At 37.1% G+C, this 17,381-nt stretch overlaps 13 protein-coding genes and 24 non-coding genes across 37 annotated transcripts, besides 1 other annotated feature; 28 read left to right on the forward strand and 9 right to left on the reverse strand. All coding sequences in view use genetic code 2, as the record gives it.

Annotated features, from left to right (window-relative positions):
- KQ508_mgt01 lies at positions 1-68 on the forward strand. The gene has a single exon. It is a non-coding gene; the product is annotated as a tRNA-Phe (tRNA).
- KQ508_mgr02 lies at positions 69-1,021 on the forward strand. The gene has a single exon. It is a non-coding gene; the product is annotated as a 12S ribosomal RNA (ribosomal RNA).
- A 1-nt stretch (position 1,022) lies between these two features.
- Positions 1,023-1,090, forward strand: KQ508_mgt02. The gene has a single exon. It is a non-coding gene; the product is annotated as a tRNA-Val (tRNA).
- Positions 1,091-2,664, forward strand: KQ508_mgr01. The gene has a single exon. It is a non-coding gene; the product is annotated as a 16S ribosomal RNA (ribosomal RNA).
- KQ508_mgt03 lies at positions 2,665-2,738 on the forward strand. The gene has a single exon. It is a non-coding gene; the product is annotated as a tRNA-Leu (tRNA).
- A 1-nt stretch (position 2,739) lies between these two features.
- On the forward strand, positions 2,740-3,696 carry ND1 (NADH dehydrogenase subunit 1). Its single transcript has one exon. The coding sequence runs from the start codon at positions 2,740-2,742 to the stop codon at positions 3,694-3,696; it is 957 nt and encodes a 318-aa protein (YP_010132258.1).
- Position 3,697: 1 nt separating this feature from the next.
- On the reverse strand, positions 3,698-3,766 carry KQ508_mgt04. The gene has a single exon. It is a non-coding gene; the product is annotated as a tRNA-Ile (tRNA).
- On the forward strand, positions 3,764-3,834 carry KQ508_mgt05. The gene has a single exon. It is a non-coding gene; the product is annotated as a tRNA-Gln (tRNA).
- On the forward strand, positions 3,834-3,902 carry KQ508_mgt06. The gene has a single exon. It is a non-coding gene; the product is annotated as a tRNA-Met (tRNA).
- On the forward strand, positions 3,903-4,946 carry ND2 (NADH dehydrogenase subunit 2). Its single transcript has one exon. The coding sequence runs from the start codon at positions 3,903-3,905 to the stop codon at positions 4,944-4,946; it is 1,044 nt and encodes a 347-aa protein (YP_010132259.1).
- A 1-nt stretch (position 4,947) lies between these two features.
- Positions 4,948-5,016, reverse strand: KQ508_mgt07. The gene has a single exon. It is a non-coding gene; the product is annotated as a tRNA-Ala (tRNA).
- Positions 5,017-5,019: 3 nt separating this feature from the next.
- Positions 5,020-5,085, reverse strand: KQ508_mgt08. The gene has a single exon. It is a non-coding gene; the product is annotated as a tRNA-Cys (tRNA).
- A 5-nt stretch (positions 5,086-5,090) lies between these two features.
- Positions 5,091-5,160, forward strand: KQ508_mgt09. Its single transcript has one exon. It is a non-coding gene; the product is annotated as a tRNA-Trp (tRNA).
- A 73-nt stretch (positions 5,161-5,233) lies between these two features.
- Positions 5,234-5,305, reverse strand: KQ508_mgt10. Its single transcript has one exon. It is a non-coding gene; the product is annotated as a tRNA-Asn (tRNA).
- A 5-nt stretch (positions 5,306-5,310) lies between these two features.
- On the reverse strand, positions 5,311-5,379 carry KQ508_mgt11. The gene has a single exon. It is a non-coding gene; the product is annotated as a tRNA-Tyr (tRNA).
- Position 5,380: 1 nt separating this feature from the next.
- Positions 5,381-6,922, forward strand: COX1 (cytochrome c oxidase subunit I). The gene has a single exon. The coding sequence runs from the start codon at positions 5,381-5,383 to the stop codon at positions 6,920-6,922; it is 1,542 nt and encodes a 513-aa protein (YP_010132260.1).
- Positions 6,923-6,924: 2 nt separating this feature from the next.
- On the reverse strand, positions 6,925-6,994 carry KQ508_mgt12. Its single transcript has one exon. It is a non-coding gene; the product is annotated as a tRNA-Ser (tRNA).
- A 3-nt stretch (positions 6,995-6,997) lies between these two features.
- Positions 6,998-7,067, forward strand: KQ508_mgt13. Its single transcript has one exon. It is a non-coding gene; the product is annotated as a tRNA-Asp (tRNA).
- Positions 7,068-7,069: 2 nt separating this feature from the next.
- On the forward strand, positions 7,070-7,754 carry COX2 (cytochrome c oxidase subunit II). Its single transcript has one exon. A coding segment is annotated over exon 1 (685 nt).
- KQ508_mgt14 lies at positions 7,752-7,813 on the forward strand. Its single transcript has one exon. It is a non-coding gene; the product is annotated as a tRNA-Lys (tRNA).
- ATP8 (ATP synthase F0 subunit 8) lies at positions 7,814-8,023 on the forward strand. Its single transcript has one exon. The coding sequence runs from the start codon at positions 7,814-7,816 to the stop codon at positions 8,021-8,023; it is 210 nt and encodes a 69-aa protein (YP_010132262.1).
- ATP6 (ATP synthase F0 subunit 6) lies at positions 7,978-8,658 on the forward strand. The gene has a single exon. The coding sequence runs from the start codon at positions 7,978-7,980 to the stop codon at positions 8,656-8,658; it is 681 nt and encodes a 226-aa protein (YP_010132263.1).
- A 33-nt stretch (positions 8,659-8,691) lies between these two features.
- COX3 (cytochrome c oxidase subunit III) lies at positions 8,692-9,475 on the forward strand. Its single transcript has one exon. A coding segment is annotated over exon 1 (784 nt).
- KQ508_mgt15 lies at positions 9,476-9,543 on the forward strand. Its single transcript has one exon. It is a non-coding gene; the product is annotated as a tRNA-Gly (tRNA).
- Positions 9,544-9,889, forward strand: ND3 (NADH dehydrogenase subunit 3). Its single transcript has one exon. A coding segment is annotated over exon 1 (346 nt).
- KQ508_mgt16 lies at positions 9,890-9,958 on the forward strand. Its single transcript has one exon. It is a non-coding gene; the product is annotated as a tRNA-Arg (tRNA).
- ND4L (NADH dehydrogenase subunit 4L) lies at positions 9,959-10,255 on the forward strand. Its single transcript has one exon. The coding sequence runs from the start codon at positions 9,959-9,961 to the stop codon at positions 10,253-10,255; it is 297 nt and encodes a 98-aa protein (YP_010132266.1).
- ND4 (NADH dehydrogenase subunit 4) lies at positions 10,249-11,626 on the forward strand. Its single transcript has one exon. A coding segment is annotated over exon 1 (1,378 nt).
- Positions 11,627-11,695, forward strand: KQ508_mgt17. Its single transcript has one exon. It is a non-coding gene; the product is annotated as a tRNA-His (tRNA).
- A 1-nt stretch (position 11,696) lies between these two features.
- Positions 11,697-11,755, forward strand: KQ508_mgt18. Its single transcript has one exon. It is a non-coding gene; the product is annotated as a tRNA-Ser (tRNA).
- On the forward strand, positions 11,755-11,825 carry KQ508_mgt19. Its single transcript has one exon. It is a non-coding gene; the product is annotated as a tRNA-Leu (tRNA).
- Positions 11,826-13,637, forward strand: ND5 (NADH dehydrogenase subunit 5). The gene has a single exon. The coding sequence runs from the start codon at positions 11,826-11,828 to the stop codon at positions 13,635-13,637; it is 1,812 nt and encodes a 603-aa protein (YP_010132268.1).
- ND6 (NADH dehydrogenase subunit 6) lies at positions 13,634-14,134 on the reverse strand. The gene has a single exon. It carries the CDS (start codon positions 14,132-14,134, stop codon positions 13,634-13,636), a length of 501 nt encoding a protein of 166 aa, YP_010132269.1.
- Positions 14,135-14,137: 3 nt separating this feature from the next.
- On the reverse strand, positions 14,138-14,206 carry KQ508_mgt20. Its single transcript has one exon. It is a non-coding gene; the product is annotated as a tRNA-Glu (tRNA).
- A 2-nt stretch (positions 14,207-14,208) lies between these two features.
- On the forward strand, positions 14,209-15,354 carry CYTB (cytochrome b). Its single transcript has one exon. The coding sequence runs from the start codon at positions 14,209-14,211 to the stop codon at positions 15,352-15,354; it is 1,146 nt and encodes a 381-aa protein (YP_010132270.1).
- On the forward strand, positions 15,355-15,423 carry KQ508_mgt21. The gene has a single exon. It is a non-coding gene; the product is annotated as a tRNA-Thr (tRNA).
- Positions 15,424-15,425: 2 nt separating this feature from the next.
- Positions 15,426-15,492, reverse strand: KQ508_mgt22. Its single transcript has one exon. It is a non-coding gene; the product is annotated as a tRNA-Pro (tRNA).
- Positions 15,493-15,559: 67 nt separating this feature from the next.
- Positions 15,560-17,200: a sequence feature (control region; control region).
- Positions 17,201-17,381: the final 181 nt, after the last annotated feature.

Genomic DNA, 17,381 nt, shown 5'->3' on the forward strand with positions numbered 1-17,381 from the left:
GTTTGTGTAGCTTATCCAAAGCAAAGCACTGAAAATGCTTAGATGGGCTTTAATCAGTCCCACAAGCACAAAGGTTTGGTCCTGGCCTTACTGTTAATTTTTATTAGACCTACACATGCAAGTTTCCGCGACCCAGTGAGTATGCCCTTTTAACTTTTTTCAGAGTCTAAAGGAGCAGGTATCAGGCACACTTTTCCAAAGTAGCCCATAACACCTAGTTTGACCACACCCCCACGGGTTACAGCAGTGACTAACATTGAGCTATAAACGAAAGTTTGACTAAATCATAATAAAAAGGGTTGGTAAATTTCGTGCCAGCCACCGCGGTCATACGATTAACCCGAGTTAACAGAAGAACGGCGTAAAGTGTGTTTAAGCGTTTAAAATCTCAAATAAAGTTAAAGAACAATTTAGCTGTAATACGCCAAGGTTGTCATTAAAATACGCAACTTACGTGACTTTACCTATTGCTGAAGACACTAAAGCTAAGGTACAAACTGGGATTAGAGACCCCACTATGCTTAGCCGTAAACCGAGGTAGTTTAATAACAAGACTATTCGCCAGAGAACTACAAGCCACTGCTTAAAACTCAAAGGACTTGGCGGTGCCCTAGACCCTCCTAGAGGAGCCTGTCCTATAATCGATAAACCCCGATACACCTCACCTTTCCTAGCTATCAGTCTATATACCGCCATCGTCAGCTCACCCCAACAGGGAACCAAAGTGAGCAAGATCATGAAACCATAAAAACGTTAGGTCAAGGTGTAGCATATGGAAAGGGAAGCGATGGGCTACATTTTCTATATTAGAACATAACGGATTGTCTATTGAAACAAAGACATGAAGGAGGATTTAGTAGTAAATTAAGAATAGAGAGCTTAATTGAAATAGGCAATGGGGTGCGTACACACCGCCCGTCACCCTCCTCGATAAAGTAATTTCCTATACCTAATAAGAATACGCAAAAAAGAGGAGAAAAGTCGTAACATGGTAAGTGTACTGGAAAGTGCACTTGGATAATCAAAATGTAGCTTAAACAAAGCATTTAGCTTACACCTAAAAGATTTCAGCTAACCCTGACCATTTTGAGCTAGGTCTAGTCCTATTAATTTAACCAATATAACTATTTAAATTAATTTTCAAAACATTTATATAATTATCCTAGTATAGGTGATAGAACAGATAAATCTTTGGCACAATAGAGAGAGTACCGTGAGGGAACGTTGAAAGATTCCATCCTGTAAAGCAATAAAAAGCAAAGATTAAATCTTCTACCTTTTGCATAATGATTTAGCCAGTCTACACGGACAAAAAGAATTAAAGCCCGTCTTCCCGAAATTGAGTGAGCTATTGTAGAACAGTTGTTAGAACGAACTCGTCTATGTAGCAAAATAGTGAGATGATTTTACAATAGGGGTGAAAAGCCTATCGAACTCAATGATAGCTGGTTGTCCAAAAAACGAATTTTAGTTCAACTTTAAATTTAACTTAAGTACTAATAAACCTAACTTAAATTTAAATGTTATTCAAAAGGGGGACAACCCTTTTGACATGTAAACAAACTTATTTAGCGGGTAATGATTAATACACAAAACATTGTAGGCCTAAAAGCAGCCACCAATTAAGAAAGCGTTAAAGCTCAAACTAGTTTGTCATTTAATACCAATAATTTATCAAAACCCCTAACCTAATATTGGACAATTCTATTATTATTTAGAAGATATAATGCTAATATGAGTAACATGAATAGATTCTCCTTGCATAAGCATAAATACGATCGGAACAACCGCTTACACTTAATCAACTAGATAACTATAATCACATACAAGTATTTTATTACCAATATTGTTAACCCAACTCAGGCATGCATTAAGGAAAGATTAAAAGGAATAAAAGGAACTCGGCAAACAAAACCCCGCCTGTTTACCAAAAACATCACCTCTAGCATTCACCAGTATTAGAGGCACTGCCTGCCCGGTGAGTCACGACTTTAACGGCCGCGGTATCCTGACCGTGCAAAGGTAGCATAATCACTTGTCTCTTAATTGGAGACTAGTATGAATGGCATAACGAGGGTTTGACTGTCTCTTATTTCTGATCAGTGAAATTGACCTTCCCGTGCAGAGGCGGGAATAAATATACAAGACGAGAAGACCCTGTGGAGCTTAAGTCTAATAACTCAACACATACATTCACCAATCCACCGGAATAAACCGTATAAGCCTCTGAGTTATAGTCTTTGGTTGGGGTGACCTCGGAGTACAAAATAACCTCCGAATGATTATAACTAAGATTAACCAATCTAAGTGTATTAATACCAGTAATTGACCCATTTTTTGATCAACGGAACAAGTTACCCCAGGGATAACAGCGCAATCCTATTTGAGAGCCCATATCGAAAATTAGGGTTTACGACCTCGATGTTGGATCAGGACATCCCAATGGTGCAGCCGCTATTAATGGTTCGTTTGTTCAACGATTAAAGTCCTACGTGATCTGAGTTCAGACCGGAGAAATCCAGGTCGGTTTCTATCTGTAACTTTATTTCTCCCAGTACGAAAGGACAAGAGAAATAGGGCCAACGTCCTATATAAGCCCTAGAATCAATATATGAATTCATCTTAATGTACAGTTTCAATAAAACCCTGCCCTAGAATAGGGTTGTTAAGGTGGCAGAGTCCGTAATTGCATAAAGTTTAAGCCTTTACCGTCAGAGGTTCAAATCCTCTTCTTAACAAATGTTTATACTTAACCTTTTCCTTTATATTATTCCAATTCTTCTAGCAGTAGCTTTTCTAACGCTTCTTGAACGAAAAGTACTAGGCTATATACAATTCCGAAAAGGCCCAAACATCGTAGGACCCTATGGACTTTTACAACCATTTGCAGATGCAGTGAAACTATTCACTAAAGAGCCCCTTCGCCCTTTAACTTCCTCAATTTCAATATTTATTATTGCACCTATCCTAGCCTTGTCAATTGCCCTAACAATCTGAACACCACTACCCATACCTAATACACTTCTAGATCTTAATCTAGGTCTCATCTTTGTTCTTTCCCTGTCAGGCTTGTCTGTCTACTCAATTTTATGATCAGGCTGAGCATCCAATTCAAAATATGCCCTAATCGGAGCTCTACGAGCAGTAGCACAAACAATCTCATACGAAGTTTCCTTAGCTATTATTCTTCTCTCAATTATACTTATTAATGGTTCATTTACCCTAAAAACGCTTTCTATCACTCAAGAAAACGGATGACTTATCTTTACAACATGACCTTTAGCTATGATATGATATATTTCAACACTAGCAGAGACTAATCGAGCACCTTTTGATTTAACAGAAGGGGAATCCGAACTAGTATCAGGCTTTAATGTAGAATATGCCGCTGGCCCTTTTGCTATATTTTTTCTAGCTGAATACGCAAACATTATTGCTATAAATGCTATTACAACCATCCTGTTTCTAGGACCCTGTCTAACTCCCAACCTTACCCATATTAATACTATCTCCTTCATACTAAAAACACTCCTCCTTACCATAGCCTTCCTATGAGTTCGAGCCTCATACCCCCGCTTTCGTTATGACCAACTCATACACCTTTTATGAAAAAACTTTTTACCTATAACATTAGCCTTATGCTTATGATTTATCTCCCTCCCCATCGCTTTATCGTGCATCCCTCCACAAATATAATAGAAATATGTCTGAGAATAGAGTTATCTTGATAGGGTAAAAAATAGGGGTGCGAGCCCCCTTATTTCTAGGATAACAGGACTCGAACCTGCACCGAAGAACTCAAAACTCTTTGTGCTCCCATTACACTACATCCTAGTAAGGTCAGCTAAACAAGCTATCGGGCCCATACCCCGAAAATGTTGGTTCACACCCTTCCCATACTAATGTCTCCTTACGTTCTTATTATCCTAACATTTAGTCTCTTCATCGGAACTTGCTTGACACTATTTAGCAATCACTGATTCACTGCCTGAATAGGATTAGAAATCAATACATTAGCAATTATCCCACTAATAACTGCACCTAATAACCCCCGAGCTACAGAAGCTGCCACAAAATATTTTCTAACCCAAGCTACCGCCTCTATAATAATAATATTTGCTATCATTTGCAATGCATGATCAACAAACCAATGAACCCTATTCCAACTTACTGACCATTGAGCCTCTATTTTAATAACTTTAGCCTTATCTATTAAACTAGGCCTTGCACCTTTTCACTTCTGAGTTCCAGAAGTAACACAAGGAATCCCATTATTAACAGGAATAATTCTACTTACTTGACAAAAAATTGCCCCCACTACCATCTTATACCAAATTGCCCCTTGCTTAAACATAAAAATTCTAATTATCTTCGCAATCTTATCTGCTATTCTAGGTGGGTGAGGAGGACTAAACCAAACCCACCTACGAAAGATCTTAGCCTATTCATCCATTGCGCATATAGGTTGAATAGCGATTGTTGTTCACATTAATCCAACTATAACTATTCTTAATCTTACTATTTATATTATAGCCACCATTACCACGTTTATAACCCTCAACCTATCGAACATCACTAAAATCAAATCCCTAGGTAGCCTATGAAATAAATCCGCTCCTACAACCGTCATTATTCTCCTCACACTATTATCCCTAGGTGGCCTTCCTCCCCTCACCGGCTTTATACCCAAATGATTAATCTTACAAGAACTAATTGCAAACGGTAACTTTATTGTAGCTATAACAATAGCCTTAACCGCCCTATTAAACCTATTTTTCTATATACGAATTATCTATGCATCCAGCCTTACTATATTTCCATCTACCAATAATTCTAAAATACAATGATATCACAACTCAATTCGACCTACTATACTAATTCCAACAGCTACAATTATCTCCTCTATACTACTACCCCTCACACCTTTATTTATTACATTATCATAATTAAGAACTACAAGACTTTACCTTGCATCACTCGAACGCAAATCAAGCACTTTAATTAAGCTAAGCTCTCTAAAGACCCCGGCAGCACTTAAACTGCATCTTTGAATTTGCAATTCAACGTAATATATACTTCAGAGCCAACTCAAAGGCTTAGGATCAAATCAGACCAAAGGCCTTCAAAGCCTTAAGCAGGTGTCAAAACACCTAGCCTTTGATTATACCTATATATATATATTTATCTTATGATAAAGACAAAAGACTATCCTAAAGGCACTCAACATCTGCTCCTAAATTGGAGGGTATTTATCCCACTAGTTCTTAGTTAACAGCTAAGCGCCTTAACTTTTGGCTTCAATTTACATCCTGGTAAAAAGAGATAATTAATCTCTGTCTTTGAATTTACAGTTCAATGCTTAACCTCAGCCATTTTACCTATGTTCATTACTCGATGACTTTTTTCTACTAACCACAAAGATATCGGAACTTTATACTTATTATTCGGAGCTTGAGCAGGCATAATTGGAACAGCCCTAAGTCTCCTCATTCGAGCAGAACTTGGTCAGCCTGGGACTCTTATCGGTGACGATCAAATTTACAATGTGATTGTTACCGCCCATGCTTTCGTAATAATCTTCTTTATGGTAATACCAATTATAATTGGAGGTTTTGGTAACTGACTAGTACCACTTATAATTGGAGCCCCTGATATAGCCTTCCCCCGAATAAATAATATAAGCTTCTGACTTCTTCCACCTTCATTCCTACTCCTTCTAGCATCCTCAACAGTTGAAGCAGGTGCTGGAACAGGATGAACAGTTTATCCTCCTCTAGCAGGTAATCTCGCCCATGCAGGAGCTTCCGTAGATTTAGCTATCTTTTCACTTCACTTAGCAGGAATTTCATCTATTCTAGGAGCTATTAATTTCATTACTACTATTATTAATATAAAACCACCTGCAATATCACAATATCAAACACCATTATTTGTATGATCTGTAATAATCACAGCAGTTTTACTTCTATTATCTTTACCTGTATTAGCTGCCGGCATTACTATATTACTTACAGATCGAAACTTAAATACAACTTTTTTTGACCCAGCCGGAGGTGGAGATCCTATTCTATATCAACATCTATTCTGATTTTTTGGTCACCCGGAAGTATACATCTTAATCCTTCCAGGCTTTGGAATTATTTCCCATATTGTTACATATTACGCAGGCAAAAAAGAACCTTTTGGTTATATAGGAATAGTCTGAGCAATAATATCCATTGGCTTTTTAGGATTTATCGTATGGGCCCATCATATATTTACTGTAGGCCTAGATGTAGACACACGAGCATATTTCACATCAGCTACAATAATTATCGCAATTCCCACTGGAGTTAAAGTATTTAGTTGACTGGCCACACTCCACGGAGGGAATATTAAATGATCCCCAGCCATGTTATGAGCCTTAGGTTTCATTTTCCTATTTACAATTGGAGGATTAACTGGAATTGTACTTGCTAATTCATCTCTAGACATTGTTCTCCATGACACATACTATGTTGTAGCCCATTTCCATTACGTCTTATCTATAGGAGCTGTTTTTGCAATCATAGGAGGCTTTGTTCATTGATTTCCACTTTTTACAGGTTATATACTAAACGATATATGAGCAAAAATCCACTTCTCCATTATATTTGTAGGAGTTAACATAACTTTTTTCCCACAACATTTCCTAGGCCTTTCAGGAATACCACGACGATATTCAGATTATCCAGACGCCTACACAACATGAAATGTATTGTCTTCAATTGGTTCATTTATTTCACTTATAGCCGTTATTCTAATAATTTTCATTATCTGAGAAGCTTTTGCATCCAAACGAGAAGTTTCCTCTGTAGAACTAACTACCACTAATATTGAATGACTCTACGGATGCCCTCCTCCATATCACACATTCGAACAACCAGTATTTATCAAATCCTAATACAAGAAAGGAAGGAATCGAACCCCCAAAAAGTTGATTTCAAGTCAACCCCATAACCATTATGACTTTCTCAAAAAGATATTAGTAACAACAATTACATAACTTTGCCATAGTTAAATTATAGGTTTAAGCCCTGTATATCTTATCATGCCTTATCCTATACAACTGGGCTTTCAAGATGCTACATCTCCTATTATAGAAGAACTTATATATTTTCATGATCACACATTAATAATTGTCTTCTTGATTAGCTCCCTAGTGCTCTACGTACTAATTCTTATACTTACAACAAAACTAACTCATACTAGTACTATAGACGCCCAAGAAGTTGAAACTATTTGAACTATTATACCCGCAGTCATCCTTGTCCTAATTGCACTACCTTCATTACGCATCCTTTATATGATGGATGAGATCTTCAACCCTTACCTTACAGTTAAAGCCATGGGCCATCAATGATATTGAAGCTATGAATATACTGACTATGAAGACCTCTCATTCGATTCATATATAATTCCTACCCAGGATTTGACCCCTGGGCAATTTCGACTTCTAGAAGTTGATAATCGAGTAGTTCTTCCCATAGAACTTCCAATTCGAGTATTAATTTCATCAGAAGACGTAATTCATGCATGGGCAGTTCCTTCATTAGGTCTAAAAGCGGACGCCATCCCAGGCCGCTTAAACCAAGCAACCCTAACATCAACTCGCCCAGGGGTTTATTATGGACAATGCTCAGAAATCTGTGGGTCCAACCACAGCTTTATGCCTATTGTACTAGAAATATCAACCCTAAAATACTTTGAAAACTGATCGCATATAATGCAAACATCTTTGAGAAATTATTATAATACTTAAGTATTTATGGAGCTTAACAACCCCTCAAAGCGTATGCCTCAATTAGAAACATCAGCTTGATTTCACGTTGCCGGCTTAACCATCATTAATATTTTCTGCTTATTCCAACTTCAACTCATCGGTATCGAAATAATTTATATTTATCCACCAGAAGAAATCCTCAAACTCCCAGAAATTCCATTCCCCTGAGAGAAAAAATGAACGAAAATCTATTTGCCCCTTTCGTCTGCCCTACTATTATAGGTCTCTCAACCCTCCCCGTAATCATATTATTTCCATGCCTAATTTTTTCAACACCCAAACGTTGACTTCCTAACCGAATCCAAATTCTACAAATCTGACTTATCCGACTCATTACTAAACAAATAATATCTATACACAATAATATCGGTCGTACATGAGCCCTAATACTCATAACCCTTATTTTATTTATTGCTACTACTAATTTATTAGGCCTTCTACCCTATTCATTTACTCCTACTACACAACTTTCAATAAATATTAGTATAGCAATTCCCCTTTGAATAGGAACAGTAATTCTAGGCTTTCGTAATAAACCAAAAGCCTCACTTGCCCACTTCCTACCTCAAGGTACTCCAACACCTCTTATTCCCATGCTAATTATTATTGAAACAATTAGCCTGCTTATTCAACCGCTAGCCCTAGCAGTACGGTTAACTGCTAACATCACCGCTGGCCACCTTTTAATTCATCTCATTGGCTCCGCCGCCTTAGCTCTTATATCCATTAATATTTTACTATCCTCCGTTACACTCATTATCCTCTTTCTGCTAACAATCTTAGAATTAGCCGTAGCCCTAATTCAAGCCTACGTATTTACCCTTTTAGTAAGCCTGTACTTACACGATAATTCTTAGTAGTAGCATTATCTACCTACATAAAGAACCTTAATGACCCACCAAACCCATGCTTATCACATAGTTAATCCTAGCCCATGACCCCTTACCGGGGCTCTTTCCGCATTCCTACTAACTTCTGGGATAATCATATGATTCCACTTCCATTCTACCCTTCTCCTTTTTATAGGAGTTACCTCTATCCTTCTAACAATATTTCAATGATGACGAGATGTTGTACGAGAAGGAACATACCAGGGCCACCATACCCCGGTAGTACAAAAAGGACTACGCTATGGTATAGTTCTATTCATCATATCAGAAGTCTTCTTTTTTGTAGGTTTCTTCTGAGCTTTTTATCATTCAAGCCTTTCCCCAGCCTTAGAACTAGGAGGCTGCTGGCCACCAGTAGGAATTAACCCCCTTAACCCATTAGAAGTACCTTTACTTAATACCGCAATCCTCTTAGCCTCAGGTGTTTCTATTACATGAGCTCACCATAGTCTTATAGAAGGAAACCGTAACCAAATAATCCAAGCCTTAGCAACCACTATTGGCCTTGGCTTATATTTTACAATCCTTCAAGCTATAGAATACTATGAAGCACCTTTTACCATCTCTGATGGTATCTACGGATCAACATTCTTCGTAGCAACAGGCTTTCATGGCTTACACGTAATCATTGGCTCATTATTTCTAATTGTATGCTTACTCCGACAACTCTTTTACCATTTTACATCCACTCACCATTTTGGCTTCGAAGCAGCCGCTTGATATTGACATTTCGTAGATGTAGTATGACTATTCCTATATGTTTCTATCTACTGATGAGGCTCATATTTTTCTAGTATAATTAGTACTACTGATTTCCAATCATTAAGTTCTGGGTAAAACCAGAGAAAAATAATTAATATAGTCCTAGCCCTTCTTACCAACTCTATTCTAGCAACCATTGTAGTCCTTATCGCCTTTTGACTTCCCCAACTCTACCTATATTTAGAAAAATCCAGCCCCTATGAATGCGGTTTTGACCCCTTAGGATCTGCTCGCCTTCCATTTTCAATAAAATTCTTTCTAGTAGCCATCACATTCCTTTTATTTGACCTCGAAATCGCTCTTCTCCTTCCCCTACCCTGAGCCATCCAACTATCAACCACCAACACAATACTTGCATTGGCTTATGCTCTTATCATCCTACTTACAGGAGGCTTGGCATATGAATGATTCCAAAAAGGCCTCGAATGAACTGAATAGGTTTTTAATCTAATTAAGATAATTGATTTCGACTCAATAAATCATGGTTCTACCCCATGAATACCTTATGCTCCCAATTCACCTAAACCTGACTGTAGCTTTCTTCCTAGCACTCACAGGAGTCCTAGTCTACCGATCACACCTAATATCTACCCTCCTATGCCTGGAGGGTATAATGTTGTCCCTTTTCATCCTTATAACTCTCTTAATTACCCACTTTCACATATTCTCCTTATCAATAACCCCTCTAATCCTCTTAGTCTTCTCAGCATGTGAAGCAGGGATTGGTCTTGCTTTATTAGTCAAAATTTCTGCCACTCATGGTAATGATTACGTCCAAAACCTAAACCTATTACAATGCTAAAAATCCTAACAGCAACATTCATACTTCTACCTCTAACATGATATTCTAAAAAGCCCTGACTATGACTTAACACTACAACACATAGCTTCCTAATTAGTATCTGAAGTTTAACACTCCTTTATCACAACTCAGACTTAGGCTACCATTATAACAACTCCTTTTCATTAGACCCGTTATCAGGCCCCCTATTAGTATTATCATGCTGACTCCTTCCACTAATAATTATTGCTAGCCAAAATCACCTAGCCCATGAACCCTTAACACGAAAAAAAACCTATTTAACAATACTCATTATCCTACAACTCTCCTTAATTATAGCATTCGCCTCCTCCGAACTTATTATATTCTATATCCTATTCGAAACAACTCTAATTCCCACTCTAATCATTATCACACGCTGAGGCAGCCAAAACGAACGACTTAATGCAGGCCTGTATTTTCTATTTTACACCTTAGTTGGATCTCTACCACTTTTAGTAGCCCTGCTTCACTTACATAATAAACTAGGCTCTTTACACATATTAACAATATCACTAGCCTCACCAACCCTAGATACCTCAATATCTTCCTCTCTACTTTGATACGCCTGTATAATAGCATTCATAGTAAAAATACCACTATATGGCCTACATCTTTGACTCCCCAAAGCACACGTAGAAGCCCCTATTGCAGGGTCTATAGTTCTAGCTGCCATCCTACTAAAACTTGGAGGTTATGGTATTATACGAATTACAGCCTTCACTGAACCCCTAACAACAACCCTTTGCTATCCTTTTATAATTTTATCGCTCTGAGGTATAATTATAACAAGCTCCATTTGCCTTCGACAAACAGACCTTAAATCACTCATTGCCTATTCTTCCGTAAGTCATATAGGCTTAGTAATCATCGCAGCACTCATACAATCCCCCCTTAGCTTTATAGGAGCTACCGTACTAATAATCGCCCACGGATTAACATCCTCAATATTATTCTGCTTAGCTAATACCAACTATGAACGCATCCACAGTCGAACCCTAATCCTTATCCGAGGACTTCAAATAATTCTCCCTCTTATATGTGCTTGATGGTTACTAGCAAGCCTTGCCAACCTAGCACAACCCCCCTCAATTAATCTTTTAGGAGAACTTATTGTAATTATAACCACCTTCTCTTGATCTAACTTCTCACTTATTCTCCTAGGTATTAACACGGTTATTACCGCAATTTATTCCCTTCACATATTTATTACCTCTCAGCGAGGTAAATTTACTCATCACATAAGCCCCATCAAACCAACATTCACCCGAGAACATATACTAATGACATTACACCTTCTACCCCTTATCATATTTTCAATTAGCCCCAAATTTATCCTCGGCCCCACATACTGCAAATATAGTTTAAACAAAACATTAGATTGTGAATCTAAATATAGGAGTTCAAATCCCCTTATATGCCCGAGAAAGTTACAAGAACTGCTAACTCTTGATCCCATGACTAAACCTCATGGCTTTCTCACTTTTAAAGGATAATAGTAATCCATTGGTCTTAGGAATCAAAAATTTTGGTGCAATTCCAAATAAAAGTAATTAATCAAGTAATAAATACTATATTCCTAATATCTATTATCATTCTTATTATCCCCTTAATCCATAATATTCTATTTCCACACAAAACCAACAACTTCCCATCACTTTGCACAAACACAGTCAAACTAGCTTTTTTTACCAGCCTTCTTCCACTATTCCTCTTCATATATTTAGGCCAAGAAGCTACAATTACTAACTGACAATGATTTCCTATAAGTACTTTCAACCTTTCAATAAGCTTCAAACTTGATTATTTCTCTATTATTTTTATTCCTATTGCCTTCTATGTTACATGATCTATCCTAGAATTCTCAACATGATATATGCATTCAGATCCTAACATACACCGATTCTTTAAATATCTAATCATTTTTCTCCTAACTATAATTATCCTTGTCTCTGCAAATAATCTTTTCCAACTTTTCATTGGATGAGAAGGAGTAGGAATCATATCTTTTATGCTTATCGGCTGATGATATGGACGAACCGATGCAAACACCGCTGCTCTCCAAGCCATCCTTTATAATCGAATTGGAGATATTGGTTTTATACTAGCAATAGCATGACTAATAATTAATAGCAACTCCTGAGACATTCAACATATTTTCCTAACAAATGTAGACACTATAGCATTGCTAGGACTTATTATTGCCGCAACTGGAAAATCAGCCCAATTTGGACTACACCCCTGACTCCCATCTGCCATAGAAGGACCTACTCCCGTCTCAGCACTACTTCATTCCAGTACCATAGTTGTTGCAGGCATCTTCCTCCTAATCCGATTTAATCCCCTTATAGAAAATAATCATATAGCCCTCACTACTATATTATGTTTAGGAAGTATAACCACCCTATTTACCGCTATTTGTGCTATCACCCAAAATGACATTAAAAAAATTGTAGCCTTCTCCACATCTAGTCAACTAGGCCTAATAATAGTTACACTAGGCCTAAATCAGCCTCACTTAGCATTCTTACATATCTGCACACACGCATTCTTCAAAGCAATGCTTTTTCTATGTTCAGGCTCTATTATTCACAGCCTCAATGATGAACAAGATATTCGAAAAATAGGAGGACTATACATACTCCTCCCAATTACCTCTTCAGCTATCATACTGGGCAGCCTTGCCCTCACCGGTACTCCATTCCTTGCTGGATTTTACTCAAAAGATTCAATCATCGAAGCCATAAATACATCCTATGTGAATTCCTGAGCATTAAGCTTAACCATAGTAGCTACAATACTCACCGCCGTCTACAGCATACGAGTCATTCACTTTGCCCTTCTAAAAGAACCTCGATTTCTTCCTATCTCACCATTAAACGAAAACAACCCTAACCTGATTAATCCAATTATACGATTAGCAATAGGAAGCATTCTCGCAGGTTTCCTACTAACAATAAATATTCCACCTACATCTATAGTACCTATAACTATGCCAACCTTAACAAAACTATCAGCTCTCCTAATCACAGCAATTGGAATTTTATTAGCAATAGAGCTCAATACTTTAACAAACAAAATACCAACAAAACCTCTTATACATTCACACAACTTCTCAAATATATTAGGATACTTCACACACATTTTCCATCGACTTAACCCCCTAACAAGTCTCCACATAGGCCAACACATTGCTACCATACTAATTGATATAAGCTGATACGAAAAAACAGGGCCTAAAAATCAAGCTGATCTTCACAGCACCGCAGCATCAACCATTACTTCCACCCAAAAAGGGCTTATTAAATCTTATTTCATATCATTTATAATCTCTATGACAATTATCCTACTTATCATAAATTAAAGACCTCGAATAACTTCTAAAACTACTAAAATAGTAATAAACAAAATTCACCCTAACAGTACTATTGCTCACCCCCCACAACCATACAATAAAGATACCCCATTCCAATCCTGCCCTACACAATAATTACCCACCGAATCAAATAATTCAATAGCTGTAATAACCTCAACTTCCCCAGACATTATAAATCAAATTACTTCCATAAGTAAAGTTAATAATAATATACCAAAAGCTACCAAATTACCTACTCAACTGTCAGGATACTCCTCAGTAGCTATAGCTGCAGTATAACCAAACACCACCAACATACCACCTAAATAAACCAAAAACACAACCAAACCTAAAAAGGTACTATTTAAACTTACAATGATTGCACAACCCAAACCCCCACTAGCCACTAAACTTAAACCCCCGTATACAGGAGATGGTTTAGAAGCAAATGCCACAAACCCAAAAATCAATAACAAAGACAATAAGAAAATTATTATCATTTCCATAGTAGTTTCAATATGGACTCTAACCATAACCTATGGCATGAAAAACCATTGTTGTATTTCAACTACAGAAACTAATGATCAATCTACGTAAAACTCACCCATTAATAAAAATTATTAATCACTCATTTATTGACCTTCCTGCTCCTTCCAACATCTCTGCCTGATGAAACTTTGGATCCCTTCTAGGGGTTTGTTTAATTATCCAAATCCTAACAGGCTTCTTTCTCGCAATACACTACACTTCTGATACACTTACTGCCTTCTCCTCCGTAGCCCACATCTGTCGAGACGTTAACTACGGATGACTTATTCGCAACCTCCATGCTAATGGAGCTTCAATATTCTTCATATGCCTTTTCCTTCATGTAGGCCGGGGAATCTATTATGGGTCATATCTTTACAAAGAAACATGAAACATTGGAGTTATTCTTCTTTTGACTGTAATAGCAACAGCATTTGTAGGGTATGTACTCCCATGAGGCCAAATGTCATTCTGAGGAGCCACTGTCATCACTAACCTCTTATCAGCTATCCCTTATATTGGAACCACCTTAGCCGAATGAATCTGAGGAGGTTTCGCAGTAGATAAGGCCACACTAACCCGATTCTTCGCATTTCACTTCATCCTTCCATTTATCATTGTAGCTCTAGCCATCGTTCACCTCCTCTTTCTACACGAAACAGGATCTAACAACCCCTCAGGTATTAACCCTGACTCAGATAAAATTCCCTTCCACCCTTACTATACCATTAAAGATGCCTTAGGCCTAGCATTCTTATTCCTCATCCTCCTCCTACTAGCCCTATTTTCCCCCGACTCACTCGGTGACCCAGACAACTTTTCTCCAGCCAATCCACTTAATACTCCACCACACATTAAACCAGAATGATATTTCTTATTCGCCTACGCAATTCTCCGATCAATTCCAAACAAATTAGGTGGTGTATTGGCCCTCCTAGCCTCCATCTTAATTCTCCTAATCATCCCATTCCTCCATACAGCAAACCAACGAAGCATGATATTTCGACCAGTTTCACAAACCCTATTCTGAATTCTCACCGCCAACCTTATTACTCTCACATGAATCGGAGGACAACCCGTAGAGCAACCCTTCATTATTATTGGTCAACTAGCCTCTATACTCTATTTCCTCCTAATTCTAGTCCTAATGCCTCTTGCAGGCTTATTTGAAAATTATATATTAAAACCTAAATGAAGAGTCCAAGTAATTTAACCAAAATACTGGCCTTGTAAGCCAGCTATGAAGGTAAAAATCCTTCCTAGGACCCATCAGGAAGAAGGCACTACGCCCCACCATCAACACCCAAAGCCGATATTCTATTTAAACTACTTCCTGCACTTATTAAAAAACCCTTTGCTTCCTCTTTTATTTTTCAATTTATATGCTATGTCAGTATTAAATTTTTTTTTGTTAAAAAGAAAAATTTTTTCAAAAGATATATTACATTATAATAATGTTACAAGACATACTTATTTAGAGAACATTAACTTCTAATCCTCTATCTTATAAGCACGTAACTAACATATAATGTAATATTAAATATTTATGTATATAGAGCATACATTTATATTACACTATCATATAATTATGTACATATAAATAAGTATTACTAAAGACATTAATATAAATATTGCTATAAATCATTAATTACATGCATATCATTACCAATAAATATTCATATAGTACATAAGACATAATATGTATATAGTACATAAGACATATTATGTTGACGTACATAGACATTACATCCATGATTCACGACCGATCAAGCTATTTCCTCTAGCGTATCATCAACTTTAGGGGTACCTTAATCCACCTCTCACGAGAGATCAGCAACCCGCCATCGGAAGATACAACATCCTTCAGAGCAAGCCCATTAACTGCGGACGAACCTTAATCCCTCTGACTGGCTACTGGTTGCTACTTCAGGCCCATTCGTTCCTATTTCAGCTCAACCATGCTTTTCGTAGAGGCATATGTGATGGTAACAATGCGGTTTGGCCTCATATCGCGGCATCTCCAGTGATTGCAACGGCATAAGGTAGGTTTTTATTTGGGGGTGGTTTATCACCAGGGCGGGAGCCTGGGGGACGCCATTAAATAGAGCAGACTTACATAACAAGATCCAACGACATTTCAACCCGACATCAAGTGAGGATGATCGTAGCGCACGCGATTATTTCCATGTGGTATACTAAGTGAATGATAGTAAGACATAGTATTAAACAGAATCATACAAACATATTGTTGATTAGATATTAAATTAAAGTTGATTAATCAATTATATTATAGATATATTAATCAATGATCGATAGACATATTATTATATTATTATATTATTATTACCTCAATAGACTATGCATCTATATTTCCCCCCCCCGGCACAAATTGTAACAAAACAGCGCTCAGAGGTATGTGTATGTGTGTGTACGTATGTGTGTGTATGTGTGTGTATGTGTGTATGTGTGTGTATGTGTGTATGTGTGTGTATGTGTGTATGTGTGTGTATGTGTGTGTATGTGTGTATGTGTGTGTGTGTGTGTGTAAGTGTGTGTATGTGTGTGTATGTGTGTGTGTGCGTGCGTGCGTAAACTCATATAATTTATAATAATTTATTTAAAAGTTTTTTACCACTAAACCCCCCTACCCCCCTTACTAAATTTTATCGCTTCCGTCAAACCCCAAAACCGGAGGATAGGCCTTTAGTATGGTATAAATACCGCGGAGAAATAGGTTCTAACACATGTAAATAGGTACTGCACTTGAATTAACAGACTAAACACTATCTACCAATATAAATTATTATAAATACTACAAGACATACAAAAGAGCACAAGACATACAAAAGAGCACAAGACATACAAAAGAGCACAAGACATACAAAAGAGCACAAGACATACAAAAGAGCACAAGACATACAAAAGAGCACAAGACATACAAAAGAGCACAAGACATACAAAAGAGCACAAGACATACAAAAGAGCACAAGACATACAAAAGAGCACAAGACATACAAAAGAGCACAAAAACGTATACAACATTCTAAAACTCAATAGGTGTTACAACAATACAAAATGATAGCTTTCTTAACAAAGCGTTATAAAACTTTTACTTGTATGGAAAAAAAAAAAAAAAAAAAAAAGGAAAAAACATTTAATACTGACATAGCATATAAATCTAAAATTTCTTTTTTTTTCAAAAAATTTTTTTCAAAGAAAATCTAT

The sequence above is a fragment of the mitochondrial genome of Antechinus flavipes (genome assembly GCF_016432865.1).
Source record: "Antechinus flavipes isolate Adam Ant mitochondrion, complete genome".
Lineage (NCBI taxonomy): Eukaryota > Metazoa > Chordata > Mammalia > Dasyuromorphia > Dasyuridae > Antechinus > Antechinus flavipes.